The following is a 20,507-nucleotide window of genomic DNA, read 5'->3' as shown; positions in this document are numbered from 1 at the left end:
CACAAGTTTTCCACCCCGGCGCTTGGCGCTAATTAATTTCCAGCGAGACAGTTTGGATCACAGACTTTTGTACGGAGTACGTGCATGCAATTTCAACAACACGATGGGCCCGCCCCTCCTTCTCCCAAGAAAAGCCAAGTGAGGCTTAGGGAAATTGGCAGAGCGTGTTGTGACACTACGAACAACAACCACAACAACAAGACACTCGGGGCCCCGCGACCGTGCGGGAACAAACAGCGACAGGCAGACAGGCCGCGCCCCCGGTGCCTTGGGACAAACACTACACTCACTCTTTCTCGGCGTGCCAATCGACGCCTATGACGATTTTCTAGGTACCAAGGATACAAGGGAAGCTTGTGTATAGCTTGTGTGTCGACGGTGAGGTGCTTCTTTTCAAAAAGCTTACTACTTACCATGGTAATAATATTCACATGGCAAGCAAGTAAAGAAGCTCGCGTTATGGAGTAGTAGACAAATATACTGCAAAAATGAGAAGCGAACAAGAATTGAAGTTTCCGATTTTTATCGTTTTATTGACTAGTATAGACGGGTTTGGTTTCTACCCATGAAAGATGCTGCGTGCTGCTGTTCCCTGTTCAGTCCACACGACTGAATATGTCAGGGTCAAATGCTCCCCAAGTGGTATATAATCCGTTATATGCTGCAAACCGGGTACATGGCGGTATAAAACTGGCCAATAAATTTTCCATCCACAAAAAAAGCTTCATGAACGTACAGACAAGAGTGAAAAGTTTCGCGACAAATGAAAAAATTGAATACACACAAAAATGTGTTCCCCAGCCAGAAGGTTCATTAAAGTAGGAAGAAGCTGCACCCAACTCTTTTCTTTTTTTACAACGAGAAGGCAAGGGCCACGGCAACAACGCCAAAGAGCGCTGACGGTGCCAAAGATGAGGCAGCACCAGTGTAGATGGCAGGGCCGGAGCCGGTGCTGGTAGATCCCTGACCACCGCTGGTGGTGCCGTTTGGCGAGCCAGAGACTTGAGAGCCGTAGCCGGTCGATGAGCCGCCGTTGTTGGAGCCTGATCCTGAGCCGTTGCCAGAGTTGGAACCGCCGTTGGAACCACTGCCGTTGTTGGAGCCTGATCCTGAGCCGTTGCCAGAGTCGGAACCGCCGTTGGAACCACTGCCGTTGTTGGATCCAGAGCCGTTTCCGTTACCAGAACCGTTGCCGTTTCCACCGGGGAAGTTGCTGTGGCCATTGCCAGGGCAGACCTCACCAACGTCGGATGGTGGAACTGGGAAGTTGTCGATGCCGTCAAGGATGGCGACGGCCATACCACCAGACAAGTGAGTCTGGACGTGGCAGTGGAGAAGCCAAGCACCGGGAGTGTTGACTTGGTATCGGAAGACCATCCAGGTGCCATTGCCCTCAGCGGGGGTGCTGGTGTAGCCGTCAACGTATGGTGGGTTGACAAGGTTGAATGGGTATCCAGCAGCTTGCGCATCAGCGACCGAGGTGAAGTTGAAGTCACCAACACCAGATCCGATGACGTAGAACTTGTTGGCGTGCTTGTGGATGGGGTGAGGCTCAGCGACTGGGCCAGCGACCTTGATGATCAGATCGACCCATTGGTTCATGTAGGTCTCAATGATGAGATCAGACTTGGGAATGCTGGCAGGGTTCTGGTACAACAGAGGTGGGGTGCCGTCGTCACGGCTCTGGTTGTAGGCTTCAACACCGCTGAGGGTCCAGGACCAAGCATCCAGAGGCTGAGCAGGGTTCTTCATGATGTCGAGAACGTAGCTGACGTCGGCGGAAGCAGCAACTGAGGAGGCTGGGAAAGGAGCAGCGGCAGCTGGGTTGAAAGGAACAATGGTGGTGAGGTTGCCACCTCCGTAGTTCATAGCAGCAGTACCGAGGAAACCTTGCGCACCCTTGTAGGACAGGACACCGAATCCAGAGATGACCTGGTTGATACCATCGTTGGCAACACGGATCTGATAGTTACCAGGGGTCTGGTCAAGCTTGATCAAGAAGCTGACACGGTCGCCACCGGCAACAACGATCTCGTCAACCATTTGAGGGATGATGAAGCTACCGTCGTTCTCGTAGACGTACAACTTGTGGCTGTCGATGGTGACCTTCAGGAGAGCGAAAGCAGAGGGGTTGATCAGGGAAATGGATTTCCATCCATCCGCAGCGTCAACCTGGACGGTGTAGTTGGAACCGGTGTGGGGTGTGCAAGTGTAGTATGCTCCATCTGGAAGAGCTGCAAGGTTCTGGGTGAACTGAGGACCTTGGATCAGCTTGTTGTTTGGTGGGATGCAGCCCTTTGCGGTCAAAGAGGTGCCGTTCAAGATTTGAGGAACTTGAGGGGCAGCGTTGGCAGCAAGGACATCAGCACTTGGGCAGTAGGTCGAACCCTTGCCGTTGATAATGATGGAATCAGTGCAAGCATCGTCGATGTTCGCGCTCTTCTCGATGTTGAACAGTTCTTCAAAGGTGAACTGGCTCCAGTCGGAGACAAACAGAACCTCAGTGTCGAGAGCAGCCTGGGTCATCTTCTCAACATCATCCGAGGAGCTGCTGATCTGGCTGTAAGGGAGCTCTGCATCGTCCGCAGGAGCGATCTGGATAGCACCATACAGACCGTCACCCATTTGTCCCTTATAATGTGCGTGGTAGAAGTAGATACCAGCCTCTTCCGCAGTCCATTGGTACATGTAGCTGGTACCTGGCTTGATGACATACTGGGAAACACCGGGAACACCGTCGGCCCATGGTGTGCCATTCTGTCTGATACCGTGGAAGTGAACGCCGGTCACGTTGTTGAGGTTGTTGATAACGGTGAAGTCAACACAGTCGCCGACCTTGAGCTTCAGGGGAGGACCTGGCACGGTGCCGTTGGTCAAGATGGCTTCTCTGGGCGCACCGATGTCTGAGCTGGTGGTACCCCATGTCACGTCAATGGTGAAGGGAACACATTGGGAGGAGGTCGCGCAGACAGAGCTCGTCGAGTTGGATGACCAGGCGGCGACAGAAGAAACAGAAGAAACGAATGTGAGGGCAGCAAGAGCTGCAGACAGTTTTGAGCCTGCCATTATTATGTACTTGTATAAGTCAAACGAAGGACTGGATTGATGAATGGGGGAACAGAAGAGGAAGCGAGAGAACCAGACGAGAGCGGTCCCAGAGCCTTATGAATGCATCGGTTGTCTGTAGGAAAGTGGCTTCCAGATTGGAGGACCAGCCATCCTAGAAGCAACACGGTTCAATGCTTGGGGCCGCAGGAGCCTCCTTTAGCAATAGACGCTTTACCAGGTTTCAAGTAGTGTGATCCTCTGGCTCCACTGGGAAGTCTAGTACATCACACCCCCATACGAACCATTACCCAGCCCTTCAAGGCCATGGGACGAGTGGCCTCCTGGTGGCGACGTGGGAATCAGCTGCTAGCGTCAGACGTCAGCGATCCAGAGCCATTTGTGTCGGATGAGTCGATTCAACGAGTAAGAACACACAGCCCGCTCGAATATAGACAGGTTCGACAGATGTCAGGTTATGGATGACCTGTGCGGCGCAGAGATTGGGATAAGCAGATCGTGCAGGATCTTTTGATTAGGAAATTTTGTAAACAGGAAAAGAGCCATGGCTGGGTCGCGCTAATGCAGGTGCGAGGAGCATCGATGGGGTGGCGCAATCAATCACCAGCGACGCCCTGGCCGTTACAGTGGCTGATCCATGGACCCCCCAGCTTCTCCTAGGCCATTCCCTGAGATCTGGTTCGTGCCCTGTTTCGTTAACAAGGAAGCTTGACACTCACCAAGAAGCCTTAGTGCCGTCAAGCAACGAATCCCAAACTCATTTGCACTCCAGCTGTTAGTGATCCAGCCACACTCAGCGCACACCCTCCCTCCCGCCAACCGCCTGCCGTCATAGCCCTGCCTCGTGCGACGAGGGAAATCATTTCATCAAAGTAAACAAACAGTGGCAGGAAGGCTGGAGCGGTCGGATCACCAGGCTGTCCATGACCATACATCATTTGAGATCAGCTCGCCAATATTGACACCAATCGGCAATCATCAGAAACAACTTCCCCGGTCTATTGAGGAGCCATAATTCGAGTGTTTCGCTTCGAAGGTTCCATGCCTGGTCTGTTTGCCCAACTAAGAATAGATGCGCGAGAAAAACTTGATGGGGGAGAAAAAGTAGAGGAACATTTTCGCTTGGGTCCTGGATTTTAGTGAGACAACGATGCCCCCCCTATTGGACCCACTCCCTTAATGACTCCTCCGGCCACTAACATCACGTGCGGGTTCTGTTTGTGAAGACAAGCCGAAACCGCGTCTTCCGTACAGACACTGACAAGCATCAGCCCTCGCCTTACTGCGCTGAAGCTCGGGGTGCTTTTCACGTGGCAGTCTGTGGGTGAGAGTGATGTCTCCGTCCCGCTCACAGATACCTCCCAGTACAGTACAGTACAAGCTAAACTTGGCGTCAGCACCACTGAAGCCGATTGAGGCGCATGCCACACCATACTACGCTGTGATGAGCCTAATTTTCCGCCCTTCCGGCCTGTTATAGTACCCATAACAATGCCGACCGCCAGCGCCTGATTTCTCTCACGCCATTTCTTGTTCACCGGTGGGCGGCTTTGGGTTGCAAGTGGCATGTCGGGGATGCCTCGTATAGCCTCGCTGGCCTTGTGCCTGACCACTGCCGCGCTGTTCCAATCAGCGATTGCACTCGACAGTCACGGGGCGGCAATCTCGACAAATTTCCCAGATCCTGGCTTGGCGCAAACTGAAGACGGTCATTGGTATGCCTTTAGCACTCAAAATGAGAAAGTCAACGTCCAGCTCGCCTCATCGACCGATTTCGTGCACTGGCAGCTCCATGAAGGCTACGATGCCCTTCCCACGTTACCGGCATGGGCGAGACCAAATCCTCACGCCCACGTCTGGGCGCCCGACGTGAATCAACGACCTGATGGCATCTGGGTCATGTACTTTGCCGCTGTCGGACGGGCTCATCCGAAGAAGCACTGTCTGGGAGCTGCTACATCCCCCAATGTGACCGGTCCGTACACTCCTTTGGAAGTCACGCTTGTGTGCGACCTTCCTGCAGGGGGCAATATTGACCCGAACCTCTTCCGGGACCCCGTCGATGGCCAGAACTATCTCGTTTACAAGACTGACGGGAATACCATTGGCCATGGAGGAGCCTGCTCAAACACGAACAAGCCTGTCGCGCCAACTCCTTTGAACCTGCAATTGATGGATTCAAATGATCTCGTCACGCCTATCGGCCCGCCGGTATTTTTATTTTCTAATATAGGCGCCTTCCGAGAGGACGGGCCCAACGTCGAACGACCTTGCATGGTGTTCCAGGATTCGACCTACTACCTCCTCTACAACGCGCAATGTTACGCCGAATTGGAATATCATATCGACTTTGTGAGTTGTACTGTTGGCGTCGATACGCACAATGGCGTTCTTGGGTGCGACTGGAAAGCCTTGAAGCAGGAGCAACAGACATGGCGCAACCGTACGCTGTTGCGCACCGGTGACACCATCTCCGGTTTCACCTTGCACGCCCCGGGCAGCATGGATGTCAGCCCTGGTCAACACAAGGTGGTTTTCCACGGCGACATCAACCTCGAATGGTTCAAAAGGAATCGCCGGCCTAATGTTCCTCGAGTGCGTGCCATGTACGCTGCTGAGATCGATTTTGCCCAATCGAGTCTGCATGTCACCAGACTCAACTGAAGCCCTGTTTTTCGATTCTTGCATCATGTATAGACGAGCGGTTGTCACGCGGCACCTGCTTACTCCTTGCTTTTAGCGACTAGACTCAAAAATCTCACTTCCAGGCGCCAGATTTCTGTTGGCATGATCCTTTGGCGTGATTTTCGTCATCATAAATAGCTTCTCACAAGATTTTCCATTGGTCAGCCGAACGACGAGTCTGCCTCACTCCGCTGACGGAGAGATGTCGCTGATGTCGAATCCTACTCGTACGGAGTGCTCCTTACATTACAATACGATAAGCTTGTTCGCCGAAAGACGTTCGCCGGAGAATTGCATCTTTTATTACTCCGTATCAGCTCCACATAGGACTCGGTAATGGATATGATACCGAGTAGACCGCAAGTGACAATACCATACATTGATCAAATGCTAATTTGATGCGGAAAGCCTGAATCGCCAGGATGTTTGCGCCGAGGTACGGAGTACCATCTACAGACTACTGTACGGCCTCCAAAGCAGGGTAGTTTGTCCAACATTTGGTGGGGGTACTAGTTGAAACAAAGTGGCAGATCCGTCCCCATCGTCGAAGCGACACTGTTGTGCTCCCGGTAGACACTTTGACATTTCCGCCTCCCGAGGGAAAACTCGATGATCACTAAACCACCAAAGTCCGTTCGAGCATGAACCAGTAACCAGTAGAAAGTAGAAGAGGGCATCCTGAGTTTCATTGTGCGGTGAGTTCAGGCTACCCATGGACATTTCGAGCAATACTCTACTGTATGTACAGTACCCGTACTTCGTAACTCCTTACAGCTTCGTACTGCGAAGTTCTTTTTTGTTTGCAAACCCACACCCACCTGCATACTCGTCCCGTAAGGTAACGACGTTGGCCCACTTTCCTTCCTGTCTTCCTAATCGTGGAACTCTCTCTTCTTACTACTCACCCTTTTTACTCCGTACAGTAGTCTGAACGATCCCACTGTACAAATAACTCATAGTTTAACAACCGTCAAAGGTCAACATTATTTTCAAGAGGTTGACAACTATCAAAAAATGATCGTAGCGCTCGGACCTTCGATCGACAAGTTCCCAAAGAAACTAGTCCGTTCCCCAGCCTCGCGCCACCGTCAGACAATATTGTTGGTCTGTGTGTCCCTTACATCGATTGTCAACCACCTCATGTACAACAAAATGTATCTTCTGCAAGATGATGTATTACAGGATTTTTGGCCTTGTACCACGTTTCACATTGGCACTACGGAGTACGTGTGTAGGAATAGGCAATATACAGGTAGTAGTACGGAGTACAAGAATATGCTTGTTGGGGTGGGATGCTGGGGAAGGCTGGGAATACATTATTGGTACGGAGTACGAGTATCATCAGTGATGCCAGCACAGCCACACAAGGAAAAACGTTTGTCTCTCTCTCTCTCTCTCTCTCTCTCTCTCTCTCTCTCTCTCTCTCTCTCTCTCTCTCTCTCTCGCTTGTTCATCGCTTAAGCAAGGAGTATGGAGGTGGAATCACCGCCCATGACATGTAGTCAGTGGCTTGCAGAGGGTCGCCGTGGGACTAGCAAGAACTGCGTATCCCAATTATTACTCATACATGCGGGTATGTGAAATGTATCAGTTACCTTGTACGGAGTACTCATTCTCTCTCGACAAGGCCAAGAAGGTTGGGCATGTTACCTGTACACTGCATATCCTTATTCCGGATTCCGTACTCAACCCCCCCTTGTCTCCGGGTTCGGCATGTGTAAGAAAGAGTGATGGAGGGGGCGACAAAAATGCCATGCATGGTAGGCCTCATGGCTATTTTTATTGGATGAAACCTCAAGCGAGATCTTGCCCTGGGAGGGGGGGGGTCATTCATGCAGGGATGGTCGCACATGTTACTATTGTAGTGGGACTCGTCCCGTACTCCGTACTTGTTCCTAGATGGTTTAGAGGCCCTTCAAGCCGCCTTTTTTCTTGCCCTTGCATCAAGTTCCCGGGCTTCTCAAACAAGCCGTCGCGACTCCGTTACAAAGCTACATGTGGCTCTCAAACGCATTTTTCCCACCTCCCCTTCAGAAATCCCTGTTGGCCAAGACGGCTTTCAAGTTTCAAGTTCAACACCCACCACACCTCGTATCTACTCCGTACTGCCATGCATGCGACCTGCACAGTCAAGGGGGAAAAGGATAAAAAAAATGTGGAGGACAGCAGCAAAAGTCCCATTGTTACGGAGTACAGAGTAAGAAGAAATCACACAATCATTGTTCGGTAGTATACGGAGTACTCCAGCATAATTCGATGGGACGTACCATTCGGCTTTGACTTAGGTAAGGTGCCATTGTGTCAGCCCGCACACGATCCCACGAGCTCATGAGCCCACACGCCCGTCTTCTCGCGATAAGTATACGCCGGACGAGGCTGAGCCCCCAAAGCAAAGTGTTCCTATTTTGCCTCTTATCGCGGGTCCTCGAAAGTGCAAAAATAACTCTTTGCTCACGTAAAAAAAGAGACATACACACCACCCACCATCCCACATTTGTTACTTCTCTCGTCCCGAGTTATCACGGGACTGAAAATTGATACCTTACCAAACTGAGGGTATATGGGGATAACGGTTTACACCAATCGATTAGGCACACCACGCCATGAGAGGAGACAAAAAAGGAGGCGGCCACTAAAATACATCCCAAAGTTAGCCTGATTTTTCGAGTGGGCTGTCTCGAGGAGCTGGTAGGATTGTGATGGTGTTGTTGTCTTGAGACATTATCACACCGAGGACGCCTTTATTGAGTTTTCTCAAATCCTGTGAGCCTCAAAAAGCCACATCGAGTATACTTGGCAAGGTAGGATCATTTATCGCCCATTGAAAAGTCATGCTGTCAAAGTGGTAGGTCGAAGGGTATGGTCTTGTCATCTTTTCTTTCACCTTGTACTCGAACCAATTGAGGTTGCCAAAATTGTACTCGCCTTCATTTCCAGATCAATCTCTCCCGACACATAACCCAATGACAACTGAATCCTGAGGATGTCTGTAAAGGATGGTGAGTGGTTGTGGATGGTTGGCAGGGTTGAGAATTGATCGGTCCCACGTCTCTTGGTGTCATCAAACACGCACACAGTCACACTCACTATCACCTGAAGGTAGGTTGTCTGGGCTGAGCCTCCTAAACATTGCCTAGGACGAGGTTGCTCGAGATCCCAACTCCCCGATTCTACTCGATCCTGCGACCTCCCCAGGCTGTTTAGGAATATCTTCAACCGTGATAGCTTCATTACCTACACCACTGTCCTCGGGACGGAAAATGAGGACGGTGGGACATGTCGTTGACGACCTGTGAGTATGGGGTCCACGGTATGATATCAAACTCATCTCCTCGATTGAGGTCCAACGTCATCAGAGTGACAGAAACACCAAGCACGAGCTTGAACAGCGCACGGGCTGGAAAGCCTTCAGCTTCGGAGACCGGTCATGACACATCCGAATAGACGACGGACTACAAGGTCGACTCCGGACACAGCCAGAACGATATCCTCTCCTGAAATGACAACACGATACGTCACTGAACGCCCGTCCAAATCATCGGAGATGATGAGGGTAAAAAAAAAGTAAAAGTGAGAGATGTCAGGGATCCCGACCGCGCGGCTGGCCAAACTAACATATCACCGCACAGTTGTCACTTTTGATATCCATCGATGGCCATGTAATTTCATGATTGACAGGGACCACCACCACCACCAACCGCATCACTTTCTTCTCTCTCATCTTTTCCCAAAATGTCCGTCATCTACTCCGTATGTGCAATAATAATGATGAATATCATTGTACACGTCAACCTGTCAATCAGAGCGAACCCACCGTCCGTCGGCTCACCTTTTTATCATTGCTTCTTGCTCAAAGATCGTCCCCGTCAAGTGACAAGGGGGCAAGCCACCATATTACAAGTTAATATGTACGTCAGTCACAATTTCAACAAGTAGCCGACACAATATTGTACATGTCGCCAGCGCCCACTTCAAAAGCCCTACAACAACCTCCTTTCTGTCTCGCTCGGAGGGCGGGCTATTGTCGTTGACAAGTATGATATGGATGCTGATGCCGATATTGATGGTGGGCATCCAAGCGGCGAGTAGACTCTTCGAACACACACCGATGAAGGAGTCAACCGTCGTACAGGCTTGTATTGGAAGTAAGTTTGGCTTCTTGTGAAGAGAAACCTTTCTTGCATTTTTTTTGCCTTGACCGTGAGACATGTACGGGTATCGAATGGTGTATAGTATGCGAAGTTGAAGGTCCGCAAGCCGTTGACAATAAAAATAACATTCTCTATCTGCATCTCCCTTGAGGACACGCAAGCACATGAATCGTTTGCAGTGCCTTTGGAATACTAAATCCGTAAATTCATCCACTCCGCCCATCAACACCGTTCGATTGATATCTTACAATGAAACATTAAAAGACAAATTCAACGTTGCGTCTTTGCACGACGAGCCCACGACGACCATTCAAGCGATCCCGGCCGTCGAATGCTGGTATGTCATCCCGACCCCCCAAAAAACCAAATCAGCCTCCCCTAGAGCCATCCTCGAGTCGGTTGAGCAAGCTTCAAGACAAGGCCTCAGTCTTCTCGTGCGCCGCATACCTCGCGCTTCTCGCCTTGGCCATCCTCCTCTCGAGCACGATACCAACACCACCGACGACACAGCTCACGGCTTCCAAAACCATGACTGCGACCAAGAGGCCCACTCCGACCTGGCTCTCCTTGCACAACCTCTTGAAGCCTGCCGGGATCGGCATGCCGCTGGCCAAGTACACGGGGATCTGGAGGGACTTGGCGTCCGAATTGAACTTTGCCGCACCGTCCGAGAACTTGCACGTCCACGACTGAAGAGAGTCGCGAGCGTGGTGGTCCGAAGGATCCGTCAGGGAAGTGTTGAAGGGTATTGCGAAGATGCATAGAACCAACCCGACGAGGGACGACGCCAGGAAGACAAAGTTGTACATCAAGGTACGCGAATAAGGCTGCAAGAAAAACACACGTCAGTATATCCATCCATCTAGTCGACCAGCCCCGACACCGAGGCTGCTCAAAGGCTCGGAATACAGTACGTACAGTTGGAATGAGCGAAAAGACCACGTATCCCACGTTCACCGCGATCACTATCGCCGCCGGGATGAGGATCGCCAATGTAGGTCTGACATCGACATTGACCGGCCACAGTTGAGGCAGGTGGTACTCTTTGTGCAAGCCTGTCTCATCATACCGATCTAAGACGTGTCCTGCACAGCCGAGTGCCGCGGTGGCACTGGCGGCCACGACCACCGCCAGTCCCAAGCGGGACCATTGGAGCACTTGAGCTTTGGCAAGGTACGCCGACTCTTGAACGGAGCTCGCCGAGTTGCGCGAGTGCAGGGACGAGGTCAAGAGCGGCGAGGCATTGGCCATGAACGCCGTCGTCTCGTACGGCGTGGGAGGCTCGAGGTGTTTCCTCGTGCTCGAGCCCGATCCGGGACGAAGGTCGGAAGAGGCAGAGCGTGAGTTGGACAGTGCCGCCATTATGTGAGAAATGTGAAAGGCTCCAAAAACAAAAACAAGGTCCACGAAAGAGTGAGTGTATCGGTGCACGGTACCTGTGTTTTATCCAGGGGAACAATATGTTTCGAGTGCTTGAGCAAAGAGGGCAAACCAGGCCAGGGCAGGTGAACGATGTGAAAAAAGAGGGAGCAACGATCCCGTGCCAATGGACACAGAGAGGAAAATGAAACCAGATGTATATATGTGTCAAGGGAAGAAATCAAAAGTCAAGAAAGGCCATGGATACAGTGACCACAAGACATAATATCATCTCGTAGATATTGCGGGCTTACCATGTTCGCAATCGCACCTTGAGGAGCGCCTAACGATTGACACAGAAGCGCTCAGGTTCTTTCCAGGGCTCGAGGTCATTGAAGAATAGATTGTTTCAAGTCGAGGTCATGACGAATCATGATAGGTACGCAAGGGTTTTGTAGGATTTGATGGCGCTTAAAGAAGGGATAAGAGAGGTCTGTCATCATTTTACAGAATGCGAATGGACAAAAGAGGAGATGAAGATGCCAGCGGCTAAAGAGGTCGCATCTTGGCAGCAACACGGCACTTGATTGGATGAGCAGAGCAGCCTGGAACTCACTATTTATTACTCCCGTAGATCCCTATTTTTGGTATACGGTACTATAGCAGTAGTTTGCACGGTATTCCATATTTGTATCTAGTGCACAACGCATCGGCTGCAGCAAGAAAAGAACAACAAACAAGTCACAATTCTTTAGTCACAGCAAAATCCAGCAAAGTGTCGCACTTGGTGGGCGATCAGCGCCTCGGTTCGCCGAGTCGACCTCCTCGTTCAAGGCTAGCATCAGCCTAGATGCACCCATTCTGCCTGCCCAGCAACCACCATCGTCGCCCGAAGAGATTTCATCTCGCTTTGCCGTTGGGCCTATTGGAGATCCTCCATCCTAATCGATCGCTCCCACCTGTGATTGGCCCATCTGCCTCTTTATCGGAAGCCAGATCCCTAACCCGCCCAAGGCTTCCGTAACATTCTTCGACGCAATGATACTCTCATGCGACTCGACGCAGAGACACTAAACTCATTCTCCTCTGGTCCGGCATATGGGAATGGAACTTTAGTCGGAGGGGACCTCTTTGTGCCTTCAAGAAGCTGCCCTGCTGCTGCAGCTATCCCCGCTAGCTATCCTCGAATCGGTCACGCCAGTAGCCGATAGAGGATCCTATCGTCCCGCATCAGTCCCTAGGTAATTCGACCTTCACCACACTTGGGCTTGAAGTGTATTAGATAGGCATCGACGGGCATGCTGTCCCCGCCCTTGAAAAGGCCATGACCTGGTCATTATGCACGACATATTGCGTTGTTGGTGAATCAACTTGTTCGTGAATTCCGAAAGAGGTATCTCCCGTAGCGGTTTTAGGAAACTGCGAAATGTCAGTTTCACGTCTAACAGCCTTGTATCCGTTCCTAGAGCGAATGTTGAAACTCGTGGCAGTTGCGGGGTACATCTGTTCGCTTCATAGATGTCGTGTAAGCATTGTCTTCGGTGCTAGTATCGTGCCACCGTCTTCACATCTTTCAATTCTGGTCAAATATCGAGGCGACCTTCTCGAGGGCCTGGACCTCCTCCTCATCGACTCGTTTTGCGAACAGCAGGCTAGAATCCCCGGCTGGGCTGACGCCATTCCGCTCCAGATGTAATCGCGTGCGTTGTTCGATGTAGCCACGCCTCTCTTCTTTGATCTCCTCTTTTGCGCTGGTCAGTCCAGCATTTCCATGCAAAGCTTTCAGCGCCTTCAGTTTCGGTCTGAGTTCAGCGAGCAGTCCTCGGAGGGCTGGTAACTGTGAGACTGCGAATTTGGTGTTTGTGGTCAACAACTGTTGATCAGGATTTCCGGCCACGTTCAATGCTTGAGCAGCTGGACTCTGCGTCAGGAAAGACACGGAGTTTGCCTCTTCCTGTACACCACCAACAAGCGCACGAAGTTGTTTCAGCAGTGCTTGATTGTGATTGTGTTCCTCATGAAGGTTGTGGGACAATGCCCGGGAGGCTGCCAGTTTGCGCCGAAGGAGTTGTATTTCTTCGACAGTAGGAGCATCTTCAGGCGGAGGGTAGGTGATGTTCTGTGTTGTCAGTTTAAACACAAATTACCGCGGGTCAATCGTCCTCACCTGGTAGTGGCTGAGGCGCACCCAATTGACGAGGTCCGCAGGCACCGATAGAATGTTTCTCAGTACGTAGATCTCAAATTTGTCAAAATTCTTGTCCACGGTTGAATTCAGCAGTGTCTCGAGCTTGTGGAGGCCCTCTTCAATCTCTTGCTTTGCTTCTGGAAACTCGTTTTCCTCTGCGCCGTCCGCGCCTGTTGCTGTTGTCGCCTTGAAACCCAATTTTTCAGGCGGAGTCGAAAGCAATCCAGTCTCCAAGCTCCCGACGCCTTGATAGACAAAGTTATTTACAGAATTGATGATGTCGTCGATTAGTGACTAGCAGTTGTCAGCGTTGCGAACTTCCCGTGGTTGGATGGCAAACATACCAGAGGCGTATACTGTAGGTGCTCCGTCAGCAGCGAAGTCGCTGCTTGCGATGAGTCTGCCATGACTGCAATGCCATCAATCGCAGCACAAGACAGCAGATCGCATCAAGGAAACCATCACTACCGCAAGTGCACAGAACAACACTCAGCACGCGTCAATGAGCGCCAAGCATGTTATGGTTCCCCAGAATGTACTAGTGACACGCTAGTCGTCTTTAGAAAACAATCAAGAGTAATGACACCTTCTCACCGCTTTCGCCGCCGCCATCTTTTGTCATCTCCCTATTCCTTCGTCAAAAGACCTTCGCATTACAATTCACTTCCACGAGGCTTTCCATAGGTGCGGTCTTGATCTTCACGATGGGAGGGCCAGGCTCTGGGGGTTACAAGAACAAACCCGGAGACACCGAGACCCATTCAGCATGGGACATTATTCCTCAAGATCCCACTGGGAGCCAGGTACATGTCATTCCACCTTATCCCTCCATGTGTCGCATCTCACTGACTGCCACCACAGAAGCTGGCCCAGGTACGATGCAAGTACTGTGGCAGAGAAATGGCTCAGCACACCTCGCGTCAGCGCGTCCACCTCCTTGGCTGTCGGGGCTATCTTGATGCGATGAAAGACCAAGGAATCGAAACAAGTATCACGCGTCAAGCAGCGGATCCAGCGGCTTTCTTCCGGACTGCCGACTGGAATCAAAAGGCGGCGGAATCAAAGACACCTAAGGTCTTGAAGATGCATGAACACTCTACAGCGGTGCGCGTCCAGGCTTTGGCTCTGGCCGAGGCCAGTATATCTTCGGAAAGAATCCAGGAAATCACGGGCATGGACCCTAAAGTATTAGCAGGCCTGAGAAAACTTGCTCGTGACCGTGGCTATGACCCATCCGTTTCTATGCAACTCAAGGAGGAATATGTGCTCGACCCGCCTAACCATTCTCGTCCTCGCGGCCGTCCCAAGAAGAGGAAGGCAACAGATGAGGCAGATGTTGACCCTGCTCTGACCGACATGGCAGATACTTCCCCAGCAACTGAAGCTTTTACGCCGGGTAGACAGACAACCAACCTTCCTCCTGGGCAATGGGACTTCATGGCTGGTACGCCCTCCGGCTACACTATGACTTAGAAAGTCGATGGTGCCGCATAGGATCAAGAGGGAGATCGCTCTGATGACGAAGATACTGAGTCATCTTAGACCAACAGCAGATCAAGCTCGACACTGGCCAGGAGAAAGCAGACTCAATCGAGTCCTGTGCGAATGGATCCATGACCCCAACATGAAGCTGTTAATGTTGTCGATTGATTAACCAGGTGTCGTTAAAGGTGTTCAGGACGGTGTCGATAGTAGCACCGGGGTCAGCGAAATATGCAGTTTTTTGTTCGCCTCACGACGTTGAAGATGATATGAGAGCTTAAGAAATTGGTCTCGGACTTGTTATGTAATCGAGATTGCATGCTCACGACTCTCCCCGGACAAGACACGAAAGATGAGATTACGCGTGTACAATACAAAGTCTGGTAGCAGATTGTAACAGTCTAGCAAATAGCTAGCCAACAGGTTTACAAATTCATGTCGGTTATTCACCCTCAAAGGTCATTTCTCCTTCGGGTTCTCGTGTCCACGTCCAGCGTCCTTCGTAGTCCCTGTCAAGACGCCTCCGACCTCCATTTGATCACCCACCACTTTCGGTAGAGGGGTTTCCGAGTCCGCATTCTCCCTTTTCGTCGACTCTCACGGTGGCTGAGTGCTAGCCCAATAGAGATTTTGGAAGTGTGAAACCCGGGAGATCGCACACCCGAAATGCGAATCCAGGCAAGTGACGAAGCTGGGTCTTTTGTCCAGTGGTCCAGCAACAGACAAGCTTTCGAAGCGACAACAAGGATCGAGAGAACCCGAGGTTGCAAGATGAGCCAGATCGCATCTAGCGCTGTCTGGGGGCCAGCAAGCGAGGCTGTAGAGAGACAAAGTGTCTGGCTAGCCTCGCCTCGCAGCCTGATGGCCAAGGCCAAGCTTCCTATTTGGGTAGGCGTGGGCAATTGGAAACAGGAGGTGCTTCAGATTCTTCTCCTCCAAACACCACCCCAAACGTGCCAGCGCTTCGAATCCTGCTGTCGCCTCTCACTCTGCGACGCCCATCACCGTCTACTACTCATGGCGCTTGACGCCCCAGCCCGCCGCTCAACCGTGGCTTTTGCACTGTGTAACCCTTGGTCGTGCTAGATCCTCGGCCTGTCGCCTCTTCACCAGGAACCCCTACCTGAGACGCATCTCTGACAATGTCTTTGACCTGCCCAGGGGTCAATCAGCAAGGCTACGAGACTTGGTGAGTACCACATCCCTAGAAGTCCAGATCCATAATCTTAGATGCTGGAAACGAACATTGGCATAGCCCGCTTTTTCCGGCCTACATATGTCTCGTGTGTTGCCGACTGACTCTCAGATCGTTCTCCTCTCTACTTCATTCAATCCTTCTTCCTTTGTGGTCCCCGTGTCCTAGTACCGGCCCCTTTCACTCTTTCTGCAGCTTGACGCATTGCAGCTCGTTTTCAATTCGTGGTTGCGCCGGTCGCTCGTTGTCGCATCTCTACACGCACTCGCACTCGCACTCGCAAAGTCAATCAACAACCGCACTTATCAACAATAATCGACAATGTCTCTCAAGAGTCTCCTCTTTTCAACGTTGCTGGCGACTGGGGCCGTCGCAACTTATGGTGGTGGCCAGGGTCAAAGCTCTTGGGGTGGTGGTAGTGGCGGCGGCGGTGGATCTTGGGGCGCTGCTCCCTCTTGTCCAGCAGGCTGTCAACCAATCACTCCTCCCCCAGCTGGAGGCAACGGCCAGCTCATCGTGCAGGTCGTTTCGGTGTCAGATTCAAACGGCTCGCTGAAATATTTCCCAAACAACATTGAAGCTCCGGTTGGCTCGATAGTGCAATTTCAGTACCATCCCAAGGTATGTCAGCAGAGGACAATAGTTGGCTCGAAATTGACGAATTCCAGAACCACACAGTCACAGAGTCGAGCTTTGCGGAGCCTTGCAAGCCCATCTCCGCCAACCTGACGACCCCAATGCGTCCTGGACTGAAGTCAGGGTTTGTTCCAGTCAAGGGCAACGAGTCCACCACACCGGTTTTCAACGTGTTGGTCAACGACACCAAGCCTATCTGGATCTTCTGCGGCCAGACCAACCACTGTCAAAAGGGTATGGCCATGGTGATCAATCAAAACAGCAGCACGCCCAACACAATTGACGCATACATTGCGAATGCCGCGAAATTGCCTTTGGCTGACACTCCTCCTGCCCCTCCCGCCTCGGCTCCCCCTCCGCCTGCCGCTAACACAGTCACCTTCGGCGGCTCGCCACCTCCCGCAAACACTGCTCCTGCTCCTCCCCCGCCCGCACCGGCCGCTGAGTCCGCCGCGACACCTCCGTCAAGCAGTGTGCCTGCCGCTCCGGCAGTATTCACTGGTGCCGCCGTGCGGGCCAGAGAAGCATCAGCTGGCATGCTTGTCCTCGGTGCTCTGGTGGCTGCGTGGTAATCGAGTTTAGACTCTTCGGAATATTGAGTCGAGAACCTTATCCGGTTGCCCAACAGGGGGACGACTAGGAAGAAAGGCAAGATTCCCTCGGTAGACTTTTTTCGAGGTCGAGTCGCCAATCGAATTCCGGAGTTGGGGAGGGATTGTGTTTTCTGTGGGCGATCAGGTCACACCGTAGTTTGTCTCGTTGCTCCCTGAGGGATGAGCAATTGAGTCTTTGGGATGTGGTGTGCGTGTTCCTGTGTGCAAGAAGTTTTTTTTTGGGAGATGTGACATCCTTTTTTGTATTCTGACCTCTTCTATTTTTTGATATCCCTCAAATGCGCGCAGTATTCTATGCAGCAGCACCATATGGAAAAAAGGATGTATAGATGGTATACAGTAAATCAATGACCAAATATGATTGAATGGACCTTAACTTGGTACTGGGCAGACCTCAGATCCTCTTCTTGAAAGCTGACTACACAAGCAATGATTTATCGATATCATTTAATCTCTCTTCATTCCTTGATTGTTTCATGTCATCCCAAGCAACTACTCATTTCCACCTTGGGGGTACCTCTGTTACTGCCTTGATTTCCAAAACGACTACTCTTGTATTCTGTGTACACACGCACTGTTGTCACAGTGTAGCAACTTTGTTTGCCACTTTTCCTGACTTGACGGTGTCGTCGTCGTCACTTTTCAATATACCAAGCCAAGTCACTTTCGGGGTCCAACTCGAACTCGGTGAAGCCGTTGCCCATGAACTTGAACCGGTTGTTGGACCGGTAGGTGAGGTCAAAGTCTTCGACGCGCAACTCGCCGCCGCCGATGATGCGCTTGTACAACATCCCACTGCCCGCGAAGAGGGCCGCCACCCTCCCGTCGGTGGTCCCCTGCTTGTACCAACTCTTGCAGGGGGCGGTCCACACCAGAGACTTGTGGATCTCGTCCGAGTACCGCACGTGCTGGTCGACGACGGCCGTGTTGGGGACGAAACTTTTGATGTCCTCCTCGGCCATCTTCCGGATCCACCTGACAAAGTAGTCGCCGTTCCAGTTCATCCCTTCCAGCAAGGAACCGTGGCCGGCGAGCGCATTGGGTCCCAACACCGTAAAGTAGTTGGGCATGTCCTTGGCCGCCACGGAAAAATAAGACTCCGGTTTCTGCGTCCAGGATTCGACCAAATCGACCCCGTTGCGTCCGACGGTAGGGTAGTTGGGGCGAAACGAGACGTCGAATCCGGTCGCGCAGACCACTGACAATCAGAAATCAGTACGTCCCTTTTCCTTTTTCTGGGCAAAATAGGGGAAAAAAGGTAAGTAGAGGCTAGTGTGAGCAAACTTACAGACGTCAATCTCATGGACCTCGCCGTCGGCAGTGTGAATTGCATTCTCACTAACATGTGTGATGCTGCTGTTGGTAATGTCACAGTTGGGCAAGGAAAATGCTTCGAGATAACCTTCCCCAGGAGTGATTCTTCGACAACCTAGTGACCATTTGGGGATGAGGATGTCGCACAGGCGAGGGTCATGGTTCAGACGTTCTCTCATCTGCTGTTCAGCCAGTGCCATGGCTTCCTTGTTGGCGTCGGAGTCTTTGATAAACTAGATCCCCAACACACCATGCGTTAGCCGACGTAGATGGTTATACTACGTTCTGAGGTCGTTCACCCACTTACCATGCGGAACGCTTTGTTGGTTCTGGCAATCATGGCTCTACGGTGCTCTCTCATGGCATCGGGATCCTCTCGGAACCTCTTCTTCTCCTCTTCCGTGTAGATGGGATTGTTGCCGGATTTGCTGGATCGACCCAGGTGTTGAGAGGGCGGGACGCGGTAGTAGATCCACGAAGGTCCCCTGACGAAATTTGTCACCGTGGTCCCTGGCAGTTTGGCCATCTGAGGTACGATCTGGACCCCGGAAGAGCCGTTCCCGATGACGGCGATACGCTTGTGAGAGTAGTCAAACTTGTGGTCCCAGTTGGCCGAGTGGACGCGATGGCCCTTGAAGTCTTCGAGACCCTTGATGTTGGGCCATTGGTAGGTGCTAGAATGGTGGTAAGATGTTAGTTCGCTGAGGTCTTCCCAGTCGGACGCCGAGACTCACTCAAGAACACCTTGTCCGTTGATCAAAACATCCGCCCATTCGTTACTGCTTTGGCCGTCTTTCTGAATCGTCACCTTCCACTGACCACGCTCTTCGTTCCACCACGCTCCTACGACCCTGGTGTTGAACTGAATATCCCGGTCCAGATTCCACTTCTTGGTCGTTTTGATAATGTATTCCTCGATCTCGGCTCCGCTCGAATAGAACCGAGTCCATTCTGGGTTGGGATCGAAGGGAAACGCCTGCAATCACGTTGGACGTCAGTTTGTTTGTTATTCCTTAGTCCAGTTCCACTTCTCAGCAAAAAACCTTGCCGTTCAAGAACACTCACATAAATATGCGAAGGAACGTCACATTGGACCCCAGGGTAGGTGTTTGCGATCCAAGTGCCGCCAACCTCGGAACGTTTTTCGAATATGGTGTGGTCCACAATGGCATCCATGTCTGGAAAGCGATGCTGGAACTTGTGTGCCATCAGGAGACCGGAAAACCCTGCACCAACAGTGATGACTCGGATCTTCCGAGGGGTGAAAGCCAGCTGATCGCCTCTGGGGATGTAGTAAGGGTCATTCTGCGCAAGACTACCATAGTAGCCATTAACTTGTAGTGACTCGGAGTTGTTATGCTGAAGTGTCGATTTCAGCGGCTCTGTTGTCGAAGTCTGGTCCAAGACCTTCTTGATGGCCGGTACCTCTGCGTCTGACCCTCCGGCCACTCGAGGTACAAGTTGCTCTTCGGTCAACGCCATGATATCTGTCAATGAGTCCTCTGGTGATACCAATGAGAGACTTGTTAAACCCTTGCACTGCCTTGGAATCGGAGATAATCTGTTCAAAGGTTTTCGGACTTTGTTGACTACTTGAGTCCTTAGCCTACCTGCGTCTCTTATGGTTGCGAAGTTGTCTCAATCGATCGATACCAATATTGGCTCAGGTGATGGCGGTCTGGGCCTCGGTATAAGATTCCATAAGGCACCAGTCGGCTTCTTGTCGAGCCATCGATAACCCCAAGGCATAGTGGTGATTGTGGATGTTTGGGTCTCTCCCAACTGGGTCGACTACTCCCGCCTCTGCCACCAATCGG

The 20,507-nt window shown here is 51.6% G+C and overlaps 7 protein-coding genes across 7 annotated transcripts; 3 read left to right on the top strand and 4 right to left on the bottom strand.

The window, feature by feature from the left end:
- Nucleotides 1-495: 495 nt before the first annotated feature.
- On the bottom strand, nucleotides 496-3,190 carry PV06_04804 (uncharacterized protein). The gene is made up of 2 exons (XM_016405742.1): nucleotides 1,104-3,190; nucleotides 496-1,043 (listed from the first exon to the last, which is right to left on the bottom strand). The coding sequence occupies exons 1-2, from the start codon at nucleotides 3,064-3,066 to the stop codon at nucleotides 853-855; spliced, it is 2,154 nt and encodes a 717-aa protein (XP_016263948.1). The 5' UTR covers nucleotides 3,067-3,190; the 3' UTR covers nucleotides 496-852.
- Nucleotides 3,191-4,536: 1,346 nt separating this feature from the next.
- Nucleotides 4,537-5,993, top strand: PV06_04803 (uncharacterized protein). Its single transcript, XM_016405741.1, has one exon. It carries the CDS (start codon nucleotides 4,633-4,635, stop codon nucleotides 5,728-5,730), a length of 1,098 nt encoding a protein of 365 aa, XP_016263947.1. The 5' UTR covers nucleotides 4,537-4,632; the 3' UTR covers nucleotides 5,731-5,993.
- A 4,017-nt stretch (nucleotides 5,994-10,010) lies between these two features.
- Nucleotides 10,011-11,541, bottom strand: PV06_04802 (uncharacterized protein). Its single transcript, XM_016405740.1, has 2 exons — nucleotides 10,821-11,541; nucleotides 10,011-10,729 (listed from the first exon to the last, which is right to left on the bottom strand). Exons 1-2 carry the CDS (start codon nucleotides 11,262-11,264, stop codon nucleotides 10,313-10,315), a joined length of 861 nt encoding a protein of 286 aa, XP_016263946.1. The 5' UTR covers nucleotides 11,265-11,541; the 3' UTR covers nucleotides 10,011-10,312.
- Nucleotides 11,542-11,891: 350 nt separating this feature from the next.
- On the bottom strand, nucleotides 11,892-13,908 carry PV06_04801 (uncharacterized protein). Its single transcript, XM_016405739.1, has 3 exons — nucleotides 13,794-13,908; nucleotides 13,429-13,743; nucleotides 11,892-13,380 (listed from the first exon to the last, which is right to left on the bottom strand). Exons 1-3 carry the CDS (start codon nucleotides 13,854-13,856, stop codon nucleotides 12,835-12,837), a joined length of 924 nt encoding a protein of 307 aa, XP_016263945.1. The 5' UTR covers nucleotides 13,857-13,908; the 3' UTR covers nucleotides 11,892-12,834.
- Nucleotides 13,909-14,077: 169 nt separating this feature from the next.
- On the top strand, nucleotides 14,078-15,380 carry PV06_04800 (uncharacterized protein). The gene is made up of 2 exons (XM_016405738.1): nucleotides 14,078-14,252; nucleotides 14,311-15,380. The coding sequence occupies exons 1-2, from the start codon at nucleotides 14,154-14,156 to the stop codon at nucleotides 14,920-14,922; spliced, it is 711 nt and encodes a 236-aa protein (XP_016263944.1). The 5' UTR covers nucleotides 14,078-14,153; the 3' UTR covers nucleotides 14,923-15,380.
- Nucleotides 15,381-16,253: 873 nt separating this feature from the next.
- Nucleotides 16,254-17,743, top strand: PV06_04799 (uncharacterized protein). The gene is made up of 2 exons (XM_016405737.1): nucleotides 16,254-16,747; nucleotides 16,795-17,743. Exons 1-2 carry the CDS (start codon nucleotides 16,448-16,450, stop codon nucleotides 17,332-17,334), a joined length of 840 nt encoding a protein of 279 aa, XP_016263943.1. The 5' UTR covers nucleotides 16,254-16,447; the 3' UTR covers nucleotides 17,335-17,743.
- A 268-nt stretch (nucleotides 17,744-18,011) lies between these two features.
- Nucleotides 18,012-20,172, bottom strand: PV06_04798 (uncharacterized protein; the record flags this gene model as incomplete). Its single annotated transcript, XM_016405736.1, has 5 exons — nucleotides 18,012-18,574; nucleotides 18,665-18,923; nucleotides 18,998-19,364; nucleotides 19,425-19,666; nucleotides 19,756-20,172. 5 exons carry the CDS (start codon nucleotides 20,170-20,172, stop codon nucleotides 18,012-18,014), a joined length of 1,848 nt encoding a protein of 615 aa, XP_016263942.1.
- Between the last annotated feature and the right edge of the window lie 335 nt (nucleotides 20,173-20,507).

Source organism: Exophiala oligosperma, assembly GCF_000835515.1.
Source record: "Exophiala oligosperma strain CBS 72588 unplaced genomic scaffold supercont1.4, whole genome shotgun sequence".
NCBI classification, from domain to species: domain Eukaryota; kingdom Fungi; phylum Ascomycota; class Eurotiomycetes; order Chaetothyriales; family Herpotrichiellaceae; genus Exophiala; species Exophiala oligosperma.
This window is presented reverse-complemented; position numbering and strand designations above follow the sequence as displayed.